The sequence below is a fragment of the Parasteatoda tepidariorum genome, chromosome 10, assembly GCF_982258835.1.
Source record: "Parasteatoda tepidariorum strain Cologne lab strain chromosome 10, Ptep-v5.0, whole genome shotgun sequence".
In the NCBI taxonomy this organism is placed as follows: domain Eukaryota; kingdom Metazoa; phylum Arthropoda; class Arachnida; order Araneae; family Theridiidae; genus Parasteatoda; species Parasteatoda tepidariorum.
The window spans coordinates 45,797,634-45,818,514 of NC_141764.1; the positions used below are offsets into that span (position 1 = coordinate 45,797,634).

Here is a 20,881-nt window from a genome sequence, read left to right on the forward strand (position 1 = left end):
GCAGATATATTTCTTTGTAGCTATGCAGATTTTTTTTTTCTGCAGATACGCAAAAGAAAAGTTACGATTCTCAAAAATTGCGAAAAATGTTCTTCAGTTAAAGTTTTAATTTTTGAGAAATAAAGAACGCCGTTTTTTAAATTTTATTTATTTCCCAAATTTAGAATAATATAAAATTTTTATTTTAACTAACAAACATATTTTAAAACAATAATCTAATTTTTAGTATAATAAGTCTATGTGTGACTATTATAAGTTTGCAGATAGACTTAATTTCGTAATGAATTTGCAGCAGATTAATAACACGGTAAATTGTACAACCGAGGGGCCTATATATATTACAATCTAATAACAAATTTAAATTCCCTCATATGTTTAAATAAATAGAATATTCACTCTACAAAATAGTGTCTAACATAAATATGTATATATTTTCTATTCCATATGTACAAAAATATTTTCATTTATCTTTTTTTTCTCTTTTATTATTTATTTTTCATTATTTATTTTAGTATGTCAAATTTTAAAAAAAAACGTCTAAAAATCTTTCACATTTCAGACTTGTGTTTTAAAAAAAAAAGTCCAATAAACATTAATCTTAATTTCTTTGCAATAATCATACCGTTTCCAAAATAAGTACAGCCATAACAGTTATTTTAGGAGGCAAATATTCATCCAAAATAATTTCATCCAATTCCGGGAGCAGCTAATTTACTCTAATAACCACGAGCATTTTTATCTAAAAAACATAACATTGGCGAGTTAGAAATATTTCTAAATGGGCCATTACTTTTGGTCGACTAATTTAATCGCCAATAAATAAAATTTCATTCTTCTCACAATGGGTATTGGACAACTTCCAAACCTCAAGAAACCAAGCTTAAATTGCAAGCAAAAATAAATATAACAAAGCTGGAAGAAATTATGTTATTGTTATAAGTTCAATAAAAATATCATAAAGGACACCAAAAATAATGTTTATTTTGTAGTATGATACGATATTGATAATATCATTTTCAGAAAATATCTATTAAAACAAACAATGTATATCAGATAATTCAAAAATAGAATGTTATTTTAGTTTAATGAACTGTAAAAATAAATTATGCTGTTTTTACTCAGTTTGAAATAATAATGTACCGGTAACAATTTGAAGTGGTTTTAATACTTATTTAAAATGTTAAAATTAATTATTTTCGTAATTTTGAGGTATAAAATGTTCTTTAATAGATTTTTTCTAATATAGATATCGTATAATATTATTTACAGAAAGTACTGTAACACAAAATATACAAAGTAAACCATAATTTTTGATTGCACCATTCGAGTATATTACCTAACTATAAAATATTGCCAAATTATCAAATTTTTATTGATGAAATGTACAAATTTTCAACAATAGTATTCTGAAATTCTAATTTATTTCGAAAAACTTAAATTACACGAATAAAGACAAGTGACATAAATACAAGTTTATGCTACTTATAAATGACGCAAAACAACGTCACTAAAGCAAAAATAAAAACATGAAAACAGATATACATAATTTCGATACCATAAACAAGAATTTTTCTCATTGGAAAAAAACAAAATGACCGAATTTAACGAGACAAACACGTTGTAATAAAGAAAATACTGAATCAATAACGGAAACAAGATTGATCAAGATTTTATAAAAAAGCAGATGAGAAATTAGTGTACGTGTATTTAGTGTATTAGTGTAATTTGGCTCAAACCCCAGGTTAAATTTTTTTAAATAAATAACATTTACGATTTATTAAATTCATTCAATGCTTAAATAGACATTTAATTAATAAAATAACAAATGTCATAATTTTAAATTTAAACGCAACCAGAAATTTAGTTTTTCATTATGATTGTTTTAAACTTTCATTAATTGTTAAACTAAAATGAATTACATTCATTCATTTATATGTATTGATTTATTTTAATTATTAATTATTTATTTATTCATCACTAAATTTTTAGAAATACAAAATGGTCACAATGCCTTAAAGTTTATTTTAAATAATATAATAATTCACTCTGGGTCATTAAAATGTGCATACTAGAAACTTATAATGCATCCTTAAACTTATGTCTAGCTCAATTAATTCAAAAACTTTCGAAAGTATTTCGCTACTTTGAAGTTTATACAATCTACTTCCATATTTGATAACATTTTTTTTTCTGGAAGAATATGAAGTCATTAACTATATCCTTAAAGTCAAAAAAGAAGTTTAATATACATCAAAGCTCGAGTCAGAAGTTTTTAGTCATTTTTATACAAGATAGATATAAACAGGATGATACTTTAATTGTGATGGTCTTTATTCATATCTTCCCATTCCTAAGCTTTATCGAAAAATCTCATTAATGTCTTATCTTAAAGATGTGGAACTTGGTTGCTTCACTTTCGTCATTTTGAACTAATCCTTTAGTGAGGAAGTGGACGACGTCTATTTTTAGAATTTTATCTCCATTTCTTTCTGTTTTATCTTTTTGTAAGGCAAAGTAAATACCGCACATATCAAATTTGTATTAACATTGTCCATGCAATTTATTGAATTTATTTAACATTCAAGTCGAATTCGATTGTTATTTAAAGTATTTAAATAAGGTTGCAAAATCTTGACTGAAGAAAAACAAATGTACGTTACAAAAAATTGAAAAAGAATTATTTTTATTTATTTACTAAAAGAGAATGTTTGAATAAAAATACTCAGCTGAGGCAGGTAGGTACTTTATTTACGTCACCCTAAAGCAGCACAATAGGCTATTGGTGTCAGTCTGGGAAACATCCCTAAAGATGATCCAAAAAAGTGGCCACAACTTGTGAGGCCGCTTTGTCGATTTAGACATAGGTCGAAAGGGGAATGAAATTTTCTCCAGATCTCTGTACCCACTGTACTGATCAGTGACCGAACACAGGACATTCGATTCCACAGATTGTATGAGCACGTATGAAGCATGTACTGGGTGGGTCTTATTTAGAGTCGGTGATCGAACCCAGTCTTCTCCGGACTGAAGTCTGATTCTCTAAGCAGGTCATATTTTTTTTTGTTATAAAAAAACAGAAGAAGAATTGCAATTTTTGCAATAAAAACACCCAATTCTCGTTGCTTATAAGTTTTTCAAAGCATGCGATTTCCAATTAGACTATCATTTTAAGTTAACCTAAAGTATTGTATAATGGAGCTCAGAATGAATTAAATTGTACATCTAATAAGGTCCAACGCATATTTGAACATTATTACAATTGAACGCACTTCAAAGTTTTTAACAGTGCGAATACATAAAGAATTTTAAAAAAATTAACAAAAGGCCAGCGTTAAGTATTTCATTACTAGCATGTAATCAGAAACATGTATCAGATAATATGTAACACTAAGGCTGGGATAGCCTCGTCGGTAGGGCGCTGGGCCCATGTCCAAGAATTCGTGGGTTCGATCCCCGCCGGTCGAAGACTCCCCGTGCAGTAAACGGTGACTGATGCACGTTAAATCTGTAGAGTCAAAGTCAAATCCGTCCTCCGTGTTCCCATAACAAATCAATACCACTGGGGGTGCTGAATCAGGAGTTTTCTTGTCTTCTGGATTGGTTCAAAATTACAAAGCTACGGAGTTGAACATTAGTAGTCGTAAACCAAAATAATTGGGTCGGATGTTCAACGACGGATATATAATATGTAATACTGATTTTTCAAAAAATTCTTCCGCAATAATACTGGTTTCTTAAATGAACTCACTGAGAAAATATTGACACGTTCTCTGTCTGATATGATGTTGGCAGACCTGCGAACTGAAGTATTCTGAATAAGATAATACTTATAGATATGATTACTAAAATACTCTTGTTTGTTATAATACTGACAGACCTGATAACTAAAATATTCTGAGTGAAGTAATATTGGAAGACCTGTTTACTGAAATAGTCTGAATAAGTTATAGATAATGATAGATATGATGACTAAAATATTACGCTTATACTGATAGACCAAATAGCTGAAAGAATTAGGTTGAAATAATACTGGTAGACCAGTTTACTGAAATATTCTGAATAAGTTATACAATATACAGTTATATAATATACAGGTATAATTACTAAAATATTATGCCAGGGTAAACACTAGCAGACCTAAAAACTGAAATATTCTGACTGAGGCAATGCTGACAGACCTGAAAACTGAAATATTTTGATTGAGGCAATGCTGACAGACCTGAAAACTGAAATATTCAGATTGAGACAATACTGACAGATCTGACACCTAAAATATCCCGTTTGAAGTAATACTGACTGGAGACGAAGCAGGCTCAACCCGGGCCGAAGGCAGTCTTGGGGTTCATTAACAAAAATCGATTTAAGGCTCCAGCATATACAACTAACATTTTTTTTTACAACTTAACTAAGACATTCTTGCATAATGCCGTAAATTAAGCAGCAGAGTGAAATAAAATTAATTCTTTCACTTAAAGATTTAAGATGAGGGAATCTAAATGAGAATCAAACAGACGTTAAAAAACTCTAATGTCTGCTGTTGGTGGCTATTTCAGTGCGACATTTCTATTTTACATTAGATTTTTTTACATTACATTAGATATTTTTACATTACCAGGGGTCTGTCCAGACATTTTGTAAAAGGTCCGCTTTTGTAAAATTGTGAAAAAATAACTCGTAATTTGTGAATATAAAATAAACGTTAAGTAACATTCTTTCAACCAGGGTTCTGCTTTTGTGAATTTCTGCAAATAGGGTCCTGTTATTGCCAAAAACGTTTTCAAAGAGTTTTTAAATTTTAAAGAGATACAAGATTAAGCTCAACACTGTAAAATTATAATTAAAAAAAATTAATTTTAGAAAATAAACAGCAGTTGCGGCTACTAAATTACAGATGCAACATACAAATATTTGGTATTTAGCCTATGCTGCTGAACGCCGAATATTCATTTCGGACGAATAAAGGAAGAAGCGTCTGCCGAAGACAAAACTAGTTCACTAACTACATCTGTCTTTCTTCCCCCCCCACCCCCCTGGGAAGGGTTTATTCAATTAACAAAACAATAATGAAGATAAACAAATTTGTGAAGGGTCTGATTAAAAGATAAATTATTTTGTGAAGGGTCGGTTTTTAAGTTAAAATAATTTGCGAAGGGTCCGTTTTTATGAAAAGATATTTTGTGAGGGGTCTGATTAGAAGATAAATTATTTTGCGAAGGGACGGTTTTTAAGTTAAAAAAATTTGTGAATGGTCCGTTTTTATGAAAAGATATTTTGTGAAGGGTCCGTTAACGGATCCTAATTTCTTCTAAACAGACCCCTGATTACATTCGTTAAAATTAGATTAGATTTTTCGTCTTTATCGTATACAAAAAGGTTTTGATGACTAATTTCAAACACCAGAAGCTGAGTGACCAGACCGCTTATCCCTGGTTCGGATGGACACGGGCTCTAAGTAATCCTATGGTTCTCGGCCTCGAGTGGGCTCAAATTAACCTAAAAAAGTGAGCCCAAGCTGATATCTAATACTGACATATTCTGATTGGGGGATTCTTCTGATTGTAAAAATCTATCAATATATTGACAATATATAACGTATATAACGTATATCCTAGATGTAATACTTATTAAAATATTCTAAATAAGGAAATACTAATAAAATGATTACTGTAATATCCTAAATGGAAATTAAGTTTAACAATGCCGACTGAAGATAAAAATTGTATTTAAATACTGAACTCAATAAATTCAATACATAAAACGAGCAATATAAAATGCAATTTTATTTTAAATTCCATGCATTTCTTTACAAAAAAAATAAATAAAACAAATGAAAGAACCCAATAACTACTAGAAAGGTGAAGTCAAAACAGAAATTATTAAAAAAAGGAAAATAAAACGCCCATTTGTAAAAGCTTTTTCATGTTCCAATTATCCAAGTTTTCGTATTTCACTGCTGGAGAAAAACAATAAACATACGGTCACTTCACTTCGCTTGCAATTATAAAAGAAGATGGTTGCGTGTCTTGCTCACGCTGAATGCTCGCAAAACTCTAATTGCTGAAATCTCGTATTCGCTATTCAATTTAATAAGGATTTTCTATTCATTATCGGGGTCAACACACATTTGTTAACCTTTTTTTCCACTTTTTTTAAAAAAGGAAACAAACAATAAGCTATTGATTTACCGTCACGTTCATTGTTAAAACTTTGCTTTCTTAAGTAATTTGAGTAACATTTTGTCCATGTTTATAGGAATATTTTTGTGCATTCAAAGCTTTTTAACAATGTTGTTCGAGAGAAATATTTTTAAATACAATTTAAGAAGGAAACGAATATTTATAGACAAAAATGAAGTTTGTTATCTCTATATTATTGATTATAAATAAAAAATTTTAATTGCACATTGCTTCGCTTCAATTAATTTAAATCAAATTTCATACCAAATGCTTTGACAGTGCATTGTAAAAAAATTCCAGTACAAGTTACGGTATAAAGTACCTGTACTCTGGGTACCTAATTCGTAAAATCTGTTTTACCGTACACAGAAATACTTATTTAATTAGAGTGATTCGTTGATTTTGCGGTAATTTGGGTAGTAAAAATTACAGTATAACATTTTTTGTTCTGTAACACGTTCCAGAGAAAATTAATATTACAGTAAAAAGTACCGGCACTCAAAGTGGCGGTACTTTTTACCGGAATTTGATTCGCAATTTTCTTCACTGCGTGTCAACCAGTCAAACCTTTTCTTTTCTTCTATGAGTAGAAATAAATTCTTTGTCATTTTTACTTCATTATTTATGTAAACAAAAACAAATGCTTAAATTACAAAAATAAATTTTATAACTAAATAAATAAGAAAATTTATCTGAAAATAGCACACAATACACTTTTGTTATATTCTAATTTTAAAATAACGAAAATTTAACAAACTTTGCGGTGCTAAAATAGTGCTATCTGGGCAATAAATAATAAATTTTTAAGGGAATAGTTATGTGTTTTTGAAATTTTCAATAATAATATAAATTTTTTAAATTTGAACTTCTAAAGAAAATTTTTCTAGAAAAAGTGAGTTTTGATATTTTATAATTTTAATAAAATAAAAAAAATATTTTATTATTTAAAATGATGACAATCTTTGATATTTTATAATTAGAAAACAGTATCTAAATCGTACATCTAATTTTTTTTTCCATTTCTATTTATTCAAATACTGTTTTCACAATTCTCCCCGATGACTTCACAATATTTCAACCAATTGAGTACATTTATTTTTTATATATATGCAAATAAAATTCTTATAATTCCATTTTAGATATAATTATGTAAACAGACAAAAAATATATTTAGATTGCGTGTAACAATTTCCCTTAATTAAATAAATAAGGAAGCCTAAAACACAGAATAAACATGCCAACATGTGTCAACAAAAATAAAACCATCTTTCATACAAACATCGTTGCAGTGATTTTCATTCTTCGCCATTTTTTATTTTTTTTTTTGCATTTAAATTTTCATTATTAAGATCATGATCTTTTAATAATAAAATTCTTTTTGAATATTTTGAATAAAATAAATTACAGAGAAGCTGTTGATGAAGATGCACAACTTTAACTGACACCGAATATTGAAAATATGTGCTTGTTTGTTATAATTTTTGTTTGTTATGATAATCTTTAACTATTCTTAAGGTCTTCTTATTTAATTTTAAAAAAAGATTCTTTATTATACCTCATCTATTATACCTCTTTATAAAAACCCTAAAAAGTGGTGATTCGTTTTTGTGAAACATAGCAATAAAATCGATGAAAAGCTAAAATTAAACGATATTAGTTCTTTAATTTATATCATAAAAATACCCGGTAATGACATTACACGGTATTTAATTTACCATTTATAGATCAAATTTGTTTAAATATCGGTCCAGGTAATCAAATGGCTCATACTTCACTGATAAAAAAGTATAGTCAAAACTACTGGAATATGGTAAAATTAACCGTCTTCCAGGCTCTATGAAAACACCATAGAGCTCAACAATTTTTACCGAAGAGATTTGGTAATAATTTCAGATATATTAAGAATAAACTATAATTTTATAAAAAGTGATAAAATTTGGTAAATTTGGTAAAATTTGATGAATTTATCATGCTAACTTAGAGTATGTCATAAAAACCATTTATTCAGTTCAAGTTCCTTTTCAATTTTATAATTTTTACTAAAGGTGAAGTAATAAGAAATATAATTTCGAAAAACAGAATTTACGGTAATACGTTACCATAAGAACAGAAAAATTAATAAAAAATCGTTTTAGGTATCGTTTATTTTCATTTTATTACCAGTATTATGATGTTTTTTTAATATCAGAAATATTTCTGCCATACAGTACGTTAATTTTACCACATTTCTTTCTTCGTGTTCTTAAATAAATGTGGAACGCATTGAAAGACAATACCTTCCAAACTTTCGGTTACCTTAATACCGTGCCAAGTTGTACAATTTTAATATGAAATAAACCATTCTTGGAGTTGATTACTAGTCCATAATTAACTGAGACTACAAATTCGAGTCATACTACCGTTTAAGGTTCCGATATTATTTTAGAGCATTGAAATTCTGAGAGCTTATTTTGTTTGCATGTAGATTAAAAACTGACTAGAAGAATGACTGTAGTATTAAAAAAATAGAAAAAATTATAACCAGCCTGGATAATAATTCAAATGTCATAAAAGTATTTTATATTAACGTTCAAATGCGAGAAAAACTTTCTCGCAGATAGTCTTTAGTGGTCGATAGTTTTATCGATATCGTTTAATGATGTAACAAAACATAAATCAATATAGATGTAAATGTTTTAAACTAGCACTACTTCTCATCAATGACTAGACCGCAAGTTAGCCAACCTATTATTTATTTAAGGCGTACTGACAATTACATCTTCGATTTTTGAACTTTTATTATGGCAGTATTATTTTAATAAAAAATAAATCCCCCCAATTTTGATTTACAATGGGAGATTGTGGTAGAAATAGTATTTTACAAAAATATATTATTGGAGAATTAATATTGGAGAATATCTTGCCTTTTCTGACGTAAAAAGTTGCATGTTAATTACATTCATTTTAAGAAAAAAGCAGCGGTATTTCCGAATGTTGTAATCCTTAGCTCATAAATAAAAGAAAAAAGAGTTCAAGATATCATTTTTTAAACGTGTGATAAACGCTTATATCCTTAAATTCACAAAGTACAGTGAATAAGAAATAATAAATAAATAAGTACATGAAAACGGACTATCCTAATAATGATTTAATGATAGATCTTCATGTTCTCGAGTTCAATCTTAATTGTTTGAAGGGGTGGAATCAAATATATTAATTAATGAGTGCAGACGATCTTTTACGAAATCAGTTACGAAATCAGATAAGTTACGAAATCAGATACAATAACGAATTTTCTCTTTATAAACATACCATTTTTTTCGATTCATTCGGATTTCTGACACTAAAAAATAAAGAGATTATCCACAATCTGATCTAAATTTTGAATCGCTCTCCTGACCAAACTATGACTGAACCATATTTCCCAGATTGCGGCTACCATTTTTTTGCACACTGTTCATATGATATCCGTTAACAATTATTTTAAAATGCATACCAGCACTGTTTATCAGTGATGCATACCTCAAAAGATGTCTTTTCGCTTCGGTAAAAATTATTGAGCTTTTTGGTGTTACCGTAGAGACAGACACGGTCAATTTTACCATGTTCTGGTAGTTTTGACCATACTTTTTTCTCAGTGTAAGAAAAAGAAATGGTAGTAAGACTGGAAACAACAACTTTTTTACCACAATTTAATTGCCCATGCTAAATAAAAATTATCGCTTCACAATGTTTTCGACCCCCTCTGTGAAAAAAAATTGGATCCATTTAACCAAATATAAAAGCATTGTAAATTTGAAATAGGAATATTGTAAATATGTAATATTTTACAACACTGCTATTGCTACTGCATACATTTTGGAAACTAATACTGATAATATAAATATTTTCCAAAATGTTGAAGCCCTTCTAAGTCTTGATCAAATCGCCTTTCATACCAATCTTTTCATATAATAAAATATCAATGAAGAACACATACTAACATTAATCAATACAAAATATCAATTAACAATGCTATATTTTATTTGTATTTTGGGGTATAAGCGACAGTTTCAAACTTCAAGGCACCATATACCGTTGGGCAAGGATTAAATAACCAACAGATCGCCGAAATAAATTCTACTTTTCACATTTGCTGTAAATTGGGCATGCTTCGGCACACAAAATAATTTATCTTAGCTCTACCGAAAACTTCGATTTTAATTTAGAATGTTGACATTAAAAGCACCGTATTTAATAAAATTCATGTAAAAAAATTTATTTCTGTATACTTAAATTTTGCTACGGTAAAAATTAGTTTTAAATATTTTTTTAATGGCGGGCACTGGGGGATTGTGCCATTGGCCAAAGAAATGCCAGAACTGCTACTCTCTTCTTGTTACCCAGTGGGCACCTGTGGCGAAGTCACGGCGGTGGAGCAGCGTCGCCCACGTCACACAACCACAAACCCGTTTATAGGGCGGGTCACAATCATACACAAAGGAGAAAAGGCATAGAATCACACAGAGAGAGAAAGAAACATCCATGCCCTGAGCAGGATTCGAACCCGCGACCATCGTCTCCGCAGTCAGGCACGCTAACCACTCGGCCACCCGGCCGGCATATTTTAAATATATAAATATTCAAAATGTATGTAAAAAGATCAAACATGAATTTTAAACATTTCTTACACAATATAAAATTGTATTGTATAAGAAATTTCAATTTATGATTTATTTTATTATTATTTCTGTAACAAAGAAAAGCAATTTCTGTCTCATTGCGCGACCTAGCAAAAAACATAGCTCAGCGCAAGGTTTATGAATTATTATTTTAATCCATTAAGTTCAACACCCCCATAAGGGATTTCCTAGTTAAAATAATGCCTTGCAACGAAATAAACAATTAATTATAAACAGTAATACTCAACTCATATTAAATAGTCTGTAGTCAATTCTCAAAGGCAGTATAAAACAGTAGACGCGACTAAATAATGATATTTATCTAACAGGATTTTATCTCGGCAGATTCATTTTGACAAGCCCTACACCTTATCTTTATTAAACATAAATTTAAAATATAGAAGTGACGAATCAATTCCATAATGAAAACTAAATGTCGCATTCAATAAAAATACTATTAACAAACATTATTTTTAAAATTAAACAACCTAAAATGCTTACGAATGCAGTATATAATTTGTAAATTCAACTGTAAACGTGTATGTGTCAACCGCTGTAAATATTTATTTCTAATTAATTAGAAAGCATTTTAAAGTACTTTAAAGGCAAAAAGGCTAATAATTGATTTTGGTTCTACAGGCTAGTTTGAAATGAGTAAACCCTATTGCGATACTACAAAAACATATGCGCACATTTAAATTTGTTGATTTGAATTTACTATATGGGTCATTCTCACAAAAACTGTCATTTTTCAGTTCATAAAATCCCAAAAAAATAAAATTAATAAAAAGCTCTGAAACTTTTTATATTAATAGAAATATGTAATGGCATTATATAGAAAATATATATCCTTTAAATTATACTTAATATTTAAATTAATTAATTAATTTCACTATTTGAAAAGTGTGGGAATGACACTAATAGTGAGGGAATGATATTTTATTTCAATACAAGTTTTTCTCTCAGTTACAGCTACTTCAAGTTTGAAAATGATAACATACTAGGTATATCTATTATTTATTATAATTTAGTTTTGTATATTTAATAGTTTTTACAGGTTTGGGAAATAAAATTGGCTGGCACGATTGTCACATGGAATGGGTGGTAGAATTTTTTTTTTATGTCTGTTTTTGTGTATTTATGTATGTTTTTTGGAAAGGGCCATTTTTATTTTCCTGCATTTGTGGGAGCCATTACATCAATTGTTACATTTTTTGAATGTAAGATCTTTACTTCTGCGGTATTTTAATTTTACATGTTTACAAACAAACTTAATTAATGATTTACTGTTTTTTTCTCTTTGAATAAAATGCCTTAGATTTTATGTATTAAAATTTAAAAATATAAGATTGGTAGGTTCTTATGTTAATCTTTAACATCTGTACTATGTACTTTAGCAAGATTTATTTAAATATTTGAAGCTGGAAAATGTATTTATGTGTGAAAGTGATACCTTATTTTTCTTAATGAAGTTTGACAAAGTAAAATTTCATTTCAAAAGGGCTAGAAAAAAATATCTTATACAAAATATATATTTTTGAAAGTTCTTTATAGTTACTGCTTTTTGATTTAAAAAAAAACTGTCTGGTTATTTTTTGCGCAAAGTTTTTAAATTTTGGACTCCTTGGATACTCCTTGGATTTCTTCTTCTGACCTCTGTTTGAACCCTGCCTATTTTGTAAGTTCCCAAATTATAATGTTCACACAAAATTGATGCATCACATGCAAAACACGAAAGAGAGCGAAAATTCAATATGTTATTCCTTGCACTGTATGCAACTTGGTGAACTTTCATTGTGCCAGTGAATGGTTTAATTTTTACCTCAATTAATTTATCACATTTTTTTATATCCTCAATTGCAACTTCAAATAAAGTTACTGAGCAATTTTCTTTTAATACAGAAACAAGTGTTTCGTAATTATGCACATCTTTTCCTTCTGCCACTCTCCGATCTGCTGTTCTTTTCATAACAGCTCCAATTCCATCGGGAGCTCCTTTTCCATGTCCGGATTCATTATAGTTCCAAGTAAAGTTTAGAATACCAGGAGTAAGCTGTTTTATGTGTTGGGATATCAGATGAAACATTTTTCTGTTTCTGTATTGGGCTGATGGCCCATCACTTAGCATATGAACATGTTTTACTTCACTTGTACTCATAATCCACTTAAAAATTGGTTTGAGATGGGCCCATATTGCTGCTGCATCATGTCGAAGTGAGGGACTTATTGTAGCAAAAGAGTTGGAAACTACTTTATCACCTTCTTTTTTGTAATAAACTCCTGTATGTATAGTTATCTGTTGCCTACCACTTCCAAAATGCACCGACTGAATCTCTTCACTATATTTGCAACTATAATTTTCGCTAAAATCAATGTGTACTAGTATTGAATCTGTTGATAATTGTTTTTTCAGTTCATTCATAGTTTTATACTGATGAACTATATTTGCAATATGGACCATATATTTTGGTAAGTTGCCCTCTAGCTCTTTAATTAAATTGGATGTACTAACTTTATATTCAATCTTAATTGGTTTATTAGAAATCTTTTCTTGATTTTTAACAATATATTTATTTTTTTCTAATACCCACTTTTTGTACTTGATTACTACCTTATCATTAAACTCTTTATAAATTGGCCTTTTATCTTTACAATTAGGACATTTTCTGAACAAACAATTTTCACAGCTGGAATCACAAGTTAGTGCTTTTATTAAACATGCTGATGATTTATATTCAGTAATATTAATCTCATAAAGTTTTGAGATAATCATTTCCATATTAGCATGTACTATACATTTACATGTATCTCTATCGTTAATTGTTGGCTGTTTTACCCAAAATGGACGCATTCGACAAAAAGTAGGATAACTGATTCGACGATTTGGGTTTTCACTTAAATATTTTTTATGTAGATTTCTTAGTGTATCAAGAAGCACTCTCTTTTGCTTCTTTATCTTTTTTCTTGTGACGCATTCCTTTTTACCTGAGCACAATCTAGATACATCATCAGATTCAAAAAAGGCAACAAAGCTTTCTGAAGTTTCATAAGATATGTTATTTTTATTAAATTTTGATTTTACCGATTCTTTATGTTTTCTATATTTCATAAATCGCTTTGAATAGCATAATGCTCTGTACTTTTTCAGAATTTTTCCGCTTAAAAGTTTATGAAATAACTTTTTTTCTCTGTGAGTCTTTGCTAAAGTTTTAAAATTAGTTCCTACTTGCAAACATAGTGCTTCATTAAAAACCAACTGCTTGCGAACTGATGGTGATACCCTTTCCTTGCCCAGAAGTTTATTTACACGACTTCTTGGTGACATTTTGTTTCGGACTTGATTCTTAATTCTATATAATTGCTTTTTGTAACGTTCAGCTCGAGTTTTTTGAACAGATACTTCATGTTCAAGTTTATTTATCTGTTTTTTCAAATTTGCTCTATTTCTTGCACGTAACTTTATATATCTAACTTTTCTTGAACTAAGATTATTACGCTCAGAAATTCTTAATGTGTTTAGTTCGCTGGAAGGTCCCGGAGCATTATTATTCAAAGATGGCACATTTATACTGGATTCTGTTAGAGCTTGTTTTCTCAATCTGTAGTTGTCGGAGTTTTTCTTCCATTGTTTCCTTTTCACCCTTAAGTTACGACTAGTCATTTGTGAGGCAGGTTTCACTCGTCCTCTTTCCTTTTTTTTCAGGTATTTTATTCGTTCTTTCTGTTTTAAAATTAAAGAGGAATCTGAATTTGACTTCATTCGTTCTCTTCTTTTTCGATCATATTCTTTTTTCTTTAAACGAGCTTCTTCTTAAGCTATCCATAGTTAAGCTATCTGGAAAATAGATTCTAATATTTCTTAGACTGTTCTTAAAACAGGCATTCAGTATTTATTAAAATGCCTAAACTAATTAATTCAAGATCATAATTGTATTATAACTGCTGTCTTATTTCATGCTGTGTAGAATTCACGAATAAATTTAAATTTGGCATTTAAATAAAATTCATCAAATTATAAAATTATAATTGTAAGTTCTCCAACAAAAGTAACATATATTTATATGACATATAATTTATAAGTTATAACATATAATTTTAATAGAAATTAATCAGGTTAATTAATTTTTCCATTCAAAAATATTTTTAGGAATATGATAACTTCATCAATATTATATTTTAAATAAAGTTAAATTAAGAATGGGCTACACTTTAGAATTAGACTTAATACAATATATTCCGCAATTTTTAATTCTATTTTTATTAAAAAAAGAAAAACCAAGAACAAACAAAAGCAAAATTTAACAATATTCTCATCTTGAATCATTCCCTCACTTTATACATTAGTGAGGGAATGATAGTGAGGGAATGACAAATTCAATAAAATTTCAAAATAACAGTTAGGCCTAATTGATTTCTGAAATCAATCACATACAATTATATTCAGACAAGAAAGCAAAATATTATTATCCACTTTTTCGATGAATTTGTATTTTATTTTATTTTAAAAAACGACATGAGGGAATGACAAATGTAAAAAATTTTACCTGGTTTGATTCATTAAAATTTATTCTACAGCAAAGCTTCTTTAAGTTGAAAATGGAAACATACTGGAATTTTGTTCTATGATGCCAGTTGTCAACTGCTAAAGTTTTTATTAAAATATTTTTATTCTAAGAAGTTTGCAGACGATAAAAACATTGTTGTGAGGGAATGACGCGAAACGCTGGGGACAAAGTTTAAAATAGTGCTGTGGTAATATTTTTATCAGAAATTAAATTTAAAATTGATTTTCTGAATTCTATATTTCAATATTCTGAAATAAAAAACACGAATTTGTAAATTTATTTTTTTTACTTAAGAAATTTTTTTTTTCTTTTTTTAAATCAGCAGTGGGGACAAGTGAGGGAATGACATATTGGTATATTTTAATTACCTAAAATAAATAAAAAATAAAAATTGATAATTTTATTTTTATTCCTTAGTTAGCCTGCATTCTGAAAGACACTTTCCCTGAATTTTTTTTTATCATAAGTTGTAAAACAAGCATAAATTATACTGGGGACATGAAAATGACTGTTTTTGTGAGAATGACCCATATATTGTCGCTTAAACACAAATGCGCACATATAAATTAAGCTAAACATATATTTTACCGATTTTTTTTTCTCTTCTGATAAAACGGTGGTTTTAGGGGGTTTAATATCAGAAACAATACTAATAATCTGAAAACTGAGATTTGTATAATTTAGAAATTTTAATTTAAATATTTTCTTAACATAACTTCATTGTATTCCCTTCATTTATGTTTCATCCAGCTATCTCATATTTTTCCATTGCTAGCTATTCATATTTTTCAATCTTTCCAATCTCTCATCTTCTGGAAACACCTTTTCCACGAGGTCCAAGTGAGCTTTCCTCGTTCTTCAGTGTATTTTTACTGAGGGATTGATTAGTTGTACTAGATTATGTAATGTATAGCAGTGGCTTTTGTACTATTTAATTCCATGGTTAACTCAGCCGGTCATGAGATTGACAGATTATCCCACCCAGCTGCAAGGAGCTATGTGGCTTCATACTGTGATCACAGCACACTTATAACTATATGATTATTAGGTATAAACTGTAATGTTAAGAATGTGATTATTGAACATAAAAATATGAATTCATAGTTCCTATTACATGCTTCAACTTCTAGTTTTCAAAGAACGTGTGCTCGATTTTCATTGGCTGCTGGCTTAGTTGGCGCGGACAAAATTCTGTTTGTTTAACGATATATTAAGTAAAATCCGTCAGACGAATTTTCTCACAGAAAATAATTTGAATAACATCCTCTTTTTATAATTATTCAACTGTTTTGATTGAATACGGTAAAATAGATATTAAATGTTGTAATATTTATCTGAGACATTTCCAACAATGTATTATATTAAAATTAGTACATTTTTTTATACTTAGTTTATTTCTCATTGTTACTTGATGATAAAATTTTAAATTTAATAATGAGTACGTAATTTAGAATTTTTTAGAAAAGTACATGACTAAAAGAAAGAATTTATCAATTTGAGCGTATTTTTATGTTATGCAGTAAATATCAATAAATTAAGTAAATATCTGACAAAAAGTCCTTCATATGTTCTTATTTATAAACTTGTTAATGTACATGTTTTCTAAAAATATAATTTAATATGTTTCTCCATTAAATTTATATTATTTCGACACCTAACTGATAGCAAAACATTGTAAATACAGCTGTTCGATTAAAAATCTATCTACGTCTGAAATCCTTTATAACGAAATGAATTCACGGTAAAACGAAATCTTGTAAAAAGTCAATTCAACACATTAAGAAAAAGAAAATTTCAGAAAAATATGTATAAATGACAATTTTAGTTCAAAATTTATAGTAATTTATCAATGAAAAAATTAGCGGCGTAATTTGTATTTGATAAAATAACGTGTAAATAAATGTAAATGTTTTTAAGCCATGATATAAATATCCGTAAATGAAGTAAATATCCAACAAAGGTACTTCAAATGTTCTTATTTTTAAGCTCGTTAATGTACATGTTTTCATAGATTTAATATATTCTTAAAAACAGCATTCACAACTATATTGAAATATTTAAAATATGACTTAACTCTTAAAAAAAAGTGTGTCATAAACTAATATTGTTTTTATAATTATTTTTATTCAATTCGAGAGTAAGTAAAGTTGTAAATATATATTGAATATAAATTTATATTCAAAAATCTTACAAAAGACTAAGATCGACGCAAAATTGCTTGGATTTAGCACTCTTAAATTTTCTACGCATTTGTTTTGAATAACTGGCAATACGACAGCTCTTCCGACAAATTAAGGGAATCATAATAAAAAAAGAATGAGAACAATTTTTTAATGGAGTACGACCAGGAAAAAGGAGACTTATAAATTCTGTTTAGGAATTAAGGGAAGAAAAAAATAATCGAGAACATAGTAAGATTTATCTTTAAGAGTGACAAGCTCAAAATTATAGTGACAACGAATTTAAAAATTGATCAAAGCAAAACTTTGTTAAAAAGTTAAAATTGCTATAGTTCACAGCATTTTTGCAGAAAATATCAGTTTTCGGCTGTGTTCAAAGAATACCGACCTCCAGGTGGCAACCAGTCTATAATCTGAAATCTTTTTATGATTTATTTTAATAGCTAGAGTGATTTCTCCATAGAAATTTATCTTTTAACAGCATACTATTTCAAAAATTACACTGACTTCTCCTTTCGAAAGAAAAATACAAAATTAAAATATTTTGAGCGAATTGTTTTTTTTTTCCATCTAAAATAAACAAAATTTATATTGATGCCGATTTAAATTATATATTTAAACGTCTGCAATCACAATAATCATCCCAAAGTGAAAAAAAGGCACAAATTGAAGCATTCGCAATGCAATGTAATGTTTTCAATCAAAATATTGCAAATAACGCATACTTATTTTGTAGCCCTGAACCAGATGATTGTATTCAATAGAGATTATATTTCGAAATTATGCTACTTTCTATGTTCCTTTAAGCTATCCCCAACGGCGTTTAATAATAATCAAAAAATAATTTTTGAAACAAAGGAAATTATTAGATTTTTCACAAAAATTCTTTCACCACAAAAATAAATAAATAAACCACTTTAAATGAATTTTATTTTTTTCAAGTGATTACCTAGTAAAATAGATCGAAGAAATTGTAGATCAAAAAGAAGAACGTGATTTTTTTTTAATAATAAATGTTTATTTTAATCGGCAAACGAAATAATTATCAGAAATCACGCAATTCATTTTAACCTTAAAATAAAATTCTATCAGGCTATTTGAAATCTTCATTTATAAATATCATATGGTATAACTTTAATTAAAATGCAAATTATACTTTAAAAAAAAGAGCTCTGCATTTTAGTTAAAGATTTTCTAAATTAAAGCTAATCATTTATTTTAACTAAAACAAATTATTTTTAAAAAATCAAAAGAAAAATTAACAATTTTAAAGCATAGTACTGGAATAATTAAATAGGATAATTTGAATATTATAATTTGTGCAAAATACGACTGTAAATAAAATGTAGTTTTTTTAATAAAAATAATTTTTAAAAATATTAAAAATTATTATTTCTAAGTAAGACTTTCCATTAAAAAGACGAAACATAAAATGAAATAGAAAATATTAATTTTTAAGTCCTTATAACGTATGTGATTTTTATTCATCAGACACATAAGTACTGAAAATTTTCTTATAATCGGTAGTGCAGCGTAATTCATTCATTAACTCTTTCAATCGAATCATGTCGTAAATTTTCGATCGAATCATCGTAAAAACTGCAAATGCACCATTTCAACCCAAGTATTAACAACACTGGCTGGCATTTTCAAGCAAAAAGAAAAAGAAAAGAAAGAAGTAAGAAATAAAAGAATAATGAAGAACCTACAACATATAATTCCTCCCCCTATCCTCCAGCGTAAACACTTTAAAGTTATTATTAAATTAGGAAAATCTCATTTAAAAAGGAAGAAGTCAAAAGAAAAATTTTAATCTAAAAGCGTAAACATCTAGTTTGAAAATATAAAACAACGCATTTTTTCTATTTATTTTAAGTTAAGTTTCTACATTCATATTGAAACTTAAAATATTTTCATACAACAAAAATAATAAAAAAAGAACAAAAAAATTTAATTCCCCTATTAATACTCCGCCATTAACAATTTAAATTCATTATCAAATTGACATACTTTTATTTAAAAAAAAAATAAACCGCAGAAAAAATTTTAATAAGAATGAGTCTTATTCAGTTTGAAAATATAATTCAAATTACAAATGGAAAATTTTTAAGACTGTGAAATTTAAACTTCGCTATTTCTCCACTTCTGACATGATAATTACAATTATCACCAACTAATTTTGTTAACGGCATCGACATTTCAAATATGAAAATAGACAAAAATTATTAAAAAAAAGATACCAAAAAAAATATATATTTATATATTTCCCCAGCCCATTTTTATAGTAAGCATTGAAAACCTATTTCCGAATTGTCAAACTTTCATTTAAACAACTTTCATTCACGAAAAAAAAAAATTAGATAGAAAACCATAATATTTATTTTGCAAATACAATCTAACTTATTTTATTAAAGTCGTTTCAAGTTATGTTGTTGTAATTCAGCAAATATATGATGCTTAAAAATACATCCCAATCGTTATTAGTGTAGCGGAATTTTATATTTAACCCTTTTAATCTCTTTGCTTCTAACACGATAATTACAATTGCACCGACTCATGCGTTAACGACACCGGCATTTTCAAAAACAAAAAGATACAAAAATAATAAAGAGGAAACCAAAACATTTAATTCCCCCCGACCCATCCTTGGAATTTTAACAGATGTTTTTTAATCCTACCTTTTATCCAAATAGCTTGCAATATCCATAGTAAAATGGGCAGATTCATTTTTGATTATCTTTGGATTCTAATTTTTCTGCAATTCTAATTAAATAAGTATCACGAAACACATAAATCCACGCTTCATGAAAACAACGCGCCGCACAGTCCACGGTCGCATGTCAACTCGGGCCTTATAGTTGAACGCCATTTGACGGCTGCGATTTCGGCCGGAGGCTATTTAGTGCCATCTAGCGGCCGATGACCGAAACAGGTGGTTTTCTACTCTGGCAATTGTCAGAGCAGTGCATTTAGTTGGAGACGTTCCTCTAAAGATGTTGAAAGATCCGGTTCGACTAAGCAATAAAAAAATCCTAATAAAAGAATTAACTGCCTATTAGTATTCTCCCCTCCCCCGCAGGATGTTTTTTCGTCTTTATTGTTTCCTTATCAAAACTTGCCTATCTTTTTCGGTTTAAACAGACAATAAAATAAAAATCTCGATACTTCCAAATTTCTACTCGCTGTAATTACTTATTTCAATAATTCCGTGAAAAGTCGTAAGATCTTCCAGAAGTATTTTAACTGTTTTTATTTCTTTTTGCGGCTATGATATAAAATTAATGATTTATTTTTTTATCGATTTAGATTTTAAATCACTT

At 28.3% G+C, this 20,881-nt stretch overlaps 1 protein-coding gene across 2 annotated transcripts in view; it reads right to left on the bottom strand.

The window, feature by feature from the left end:
- The window catches only part of LOC107449243 (irregular chiasm C-roughest protein), a 265,730-nt gene extending 245,297 nt beyond the window's left edge, over positions 1 to 20,433 (bottom strand). Inside the window, exon 1 of one of the 2 annotated variants that reach the window (XM_016064723.4) lies at positions 20,240 to 20,433. In XM_016064723.4, coding sequence (XP_015920209.2) covers positions 20,240 to 20,288 — 49 coding nt within the window. In that variant the 5' untranslated portion in view covers positions 20,289 to 20,433. The remainder of the gene's footprint in view (positions 1 to 20,239) is intronic. The other variant, XM_016064724.4, reaches the window with a different exon arrangement.
- Positions 20,434 to 20,881: the final 448 nt, after the last annotated feature.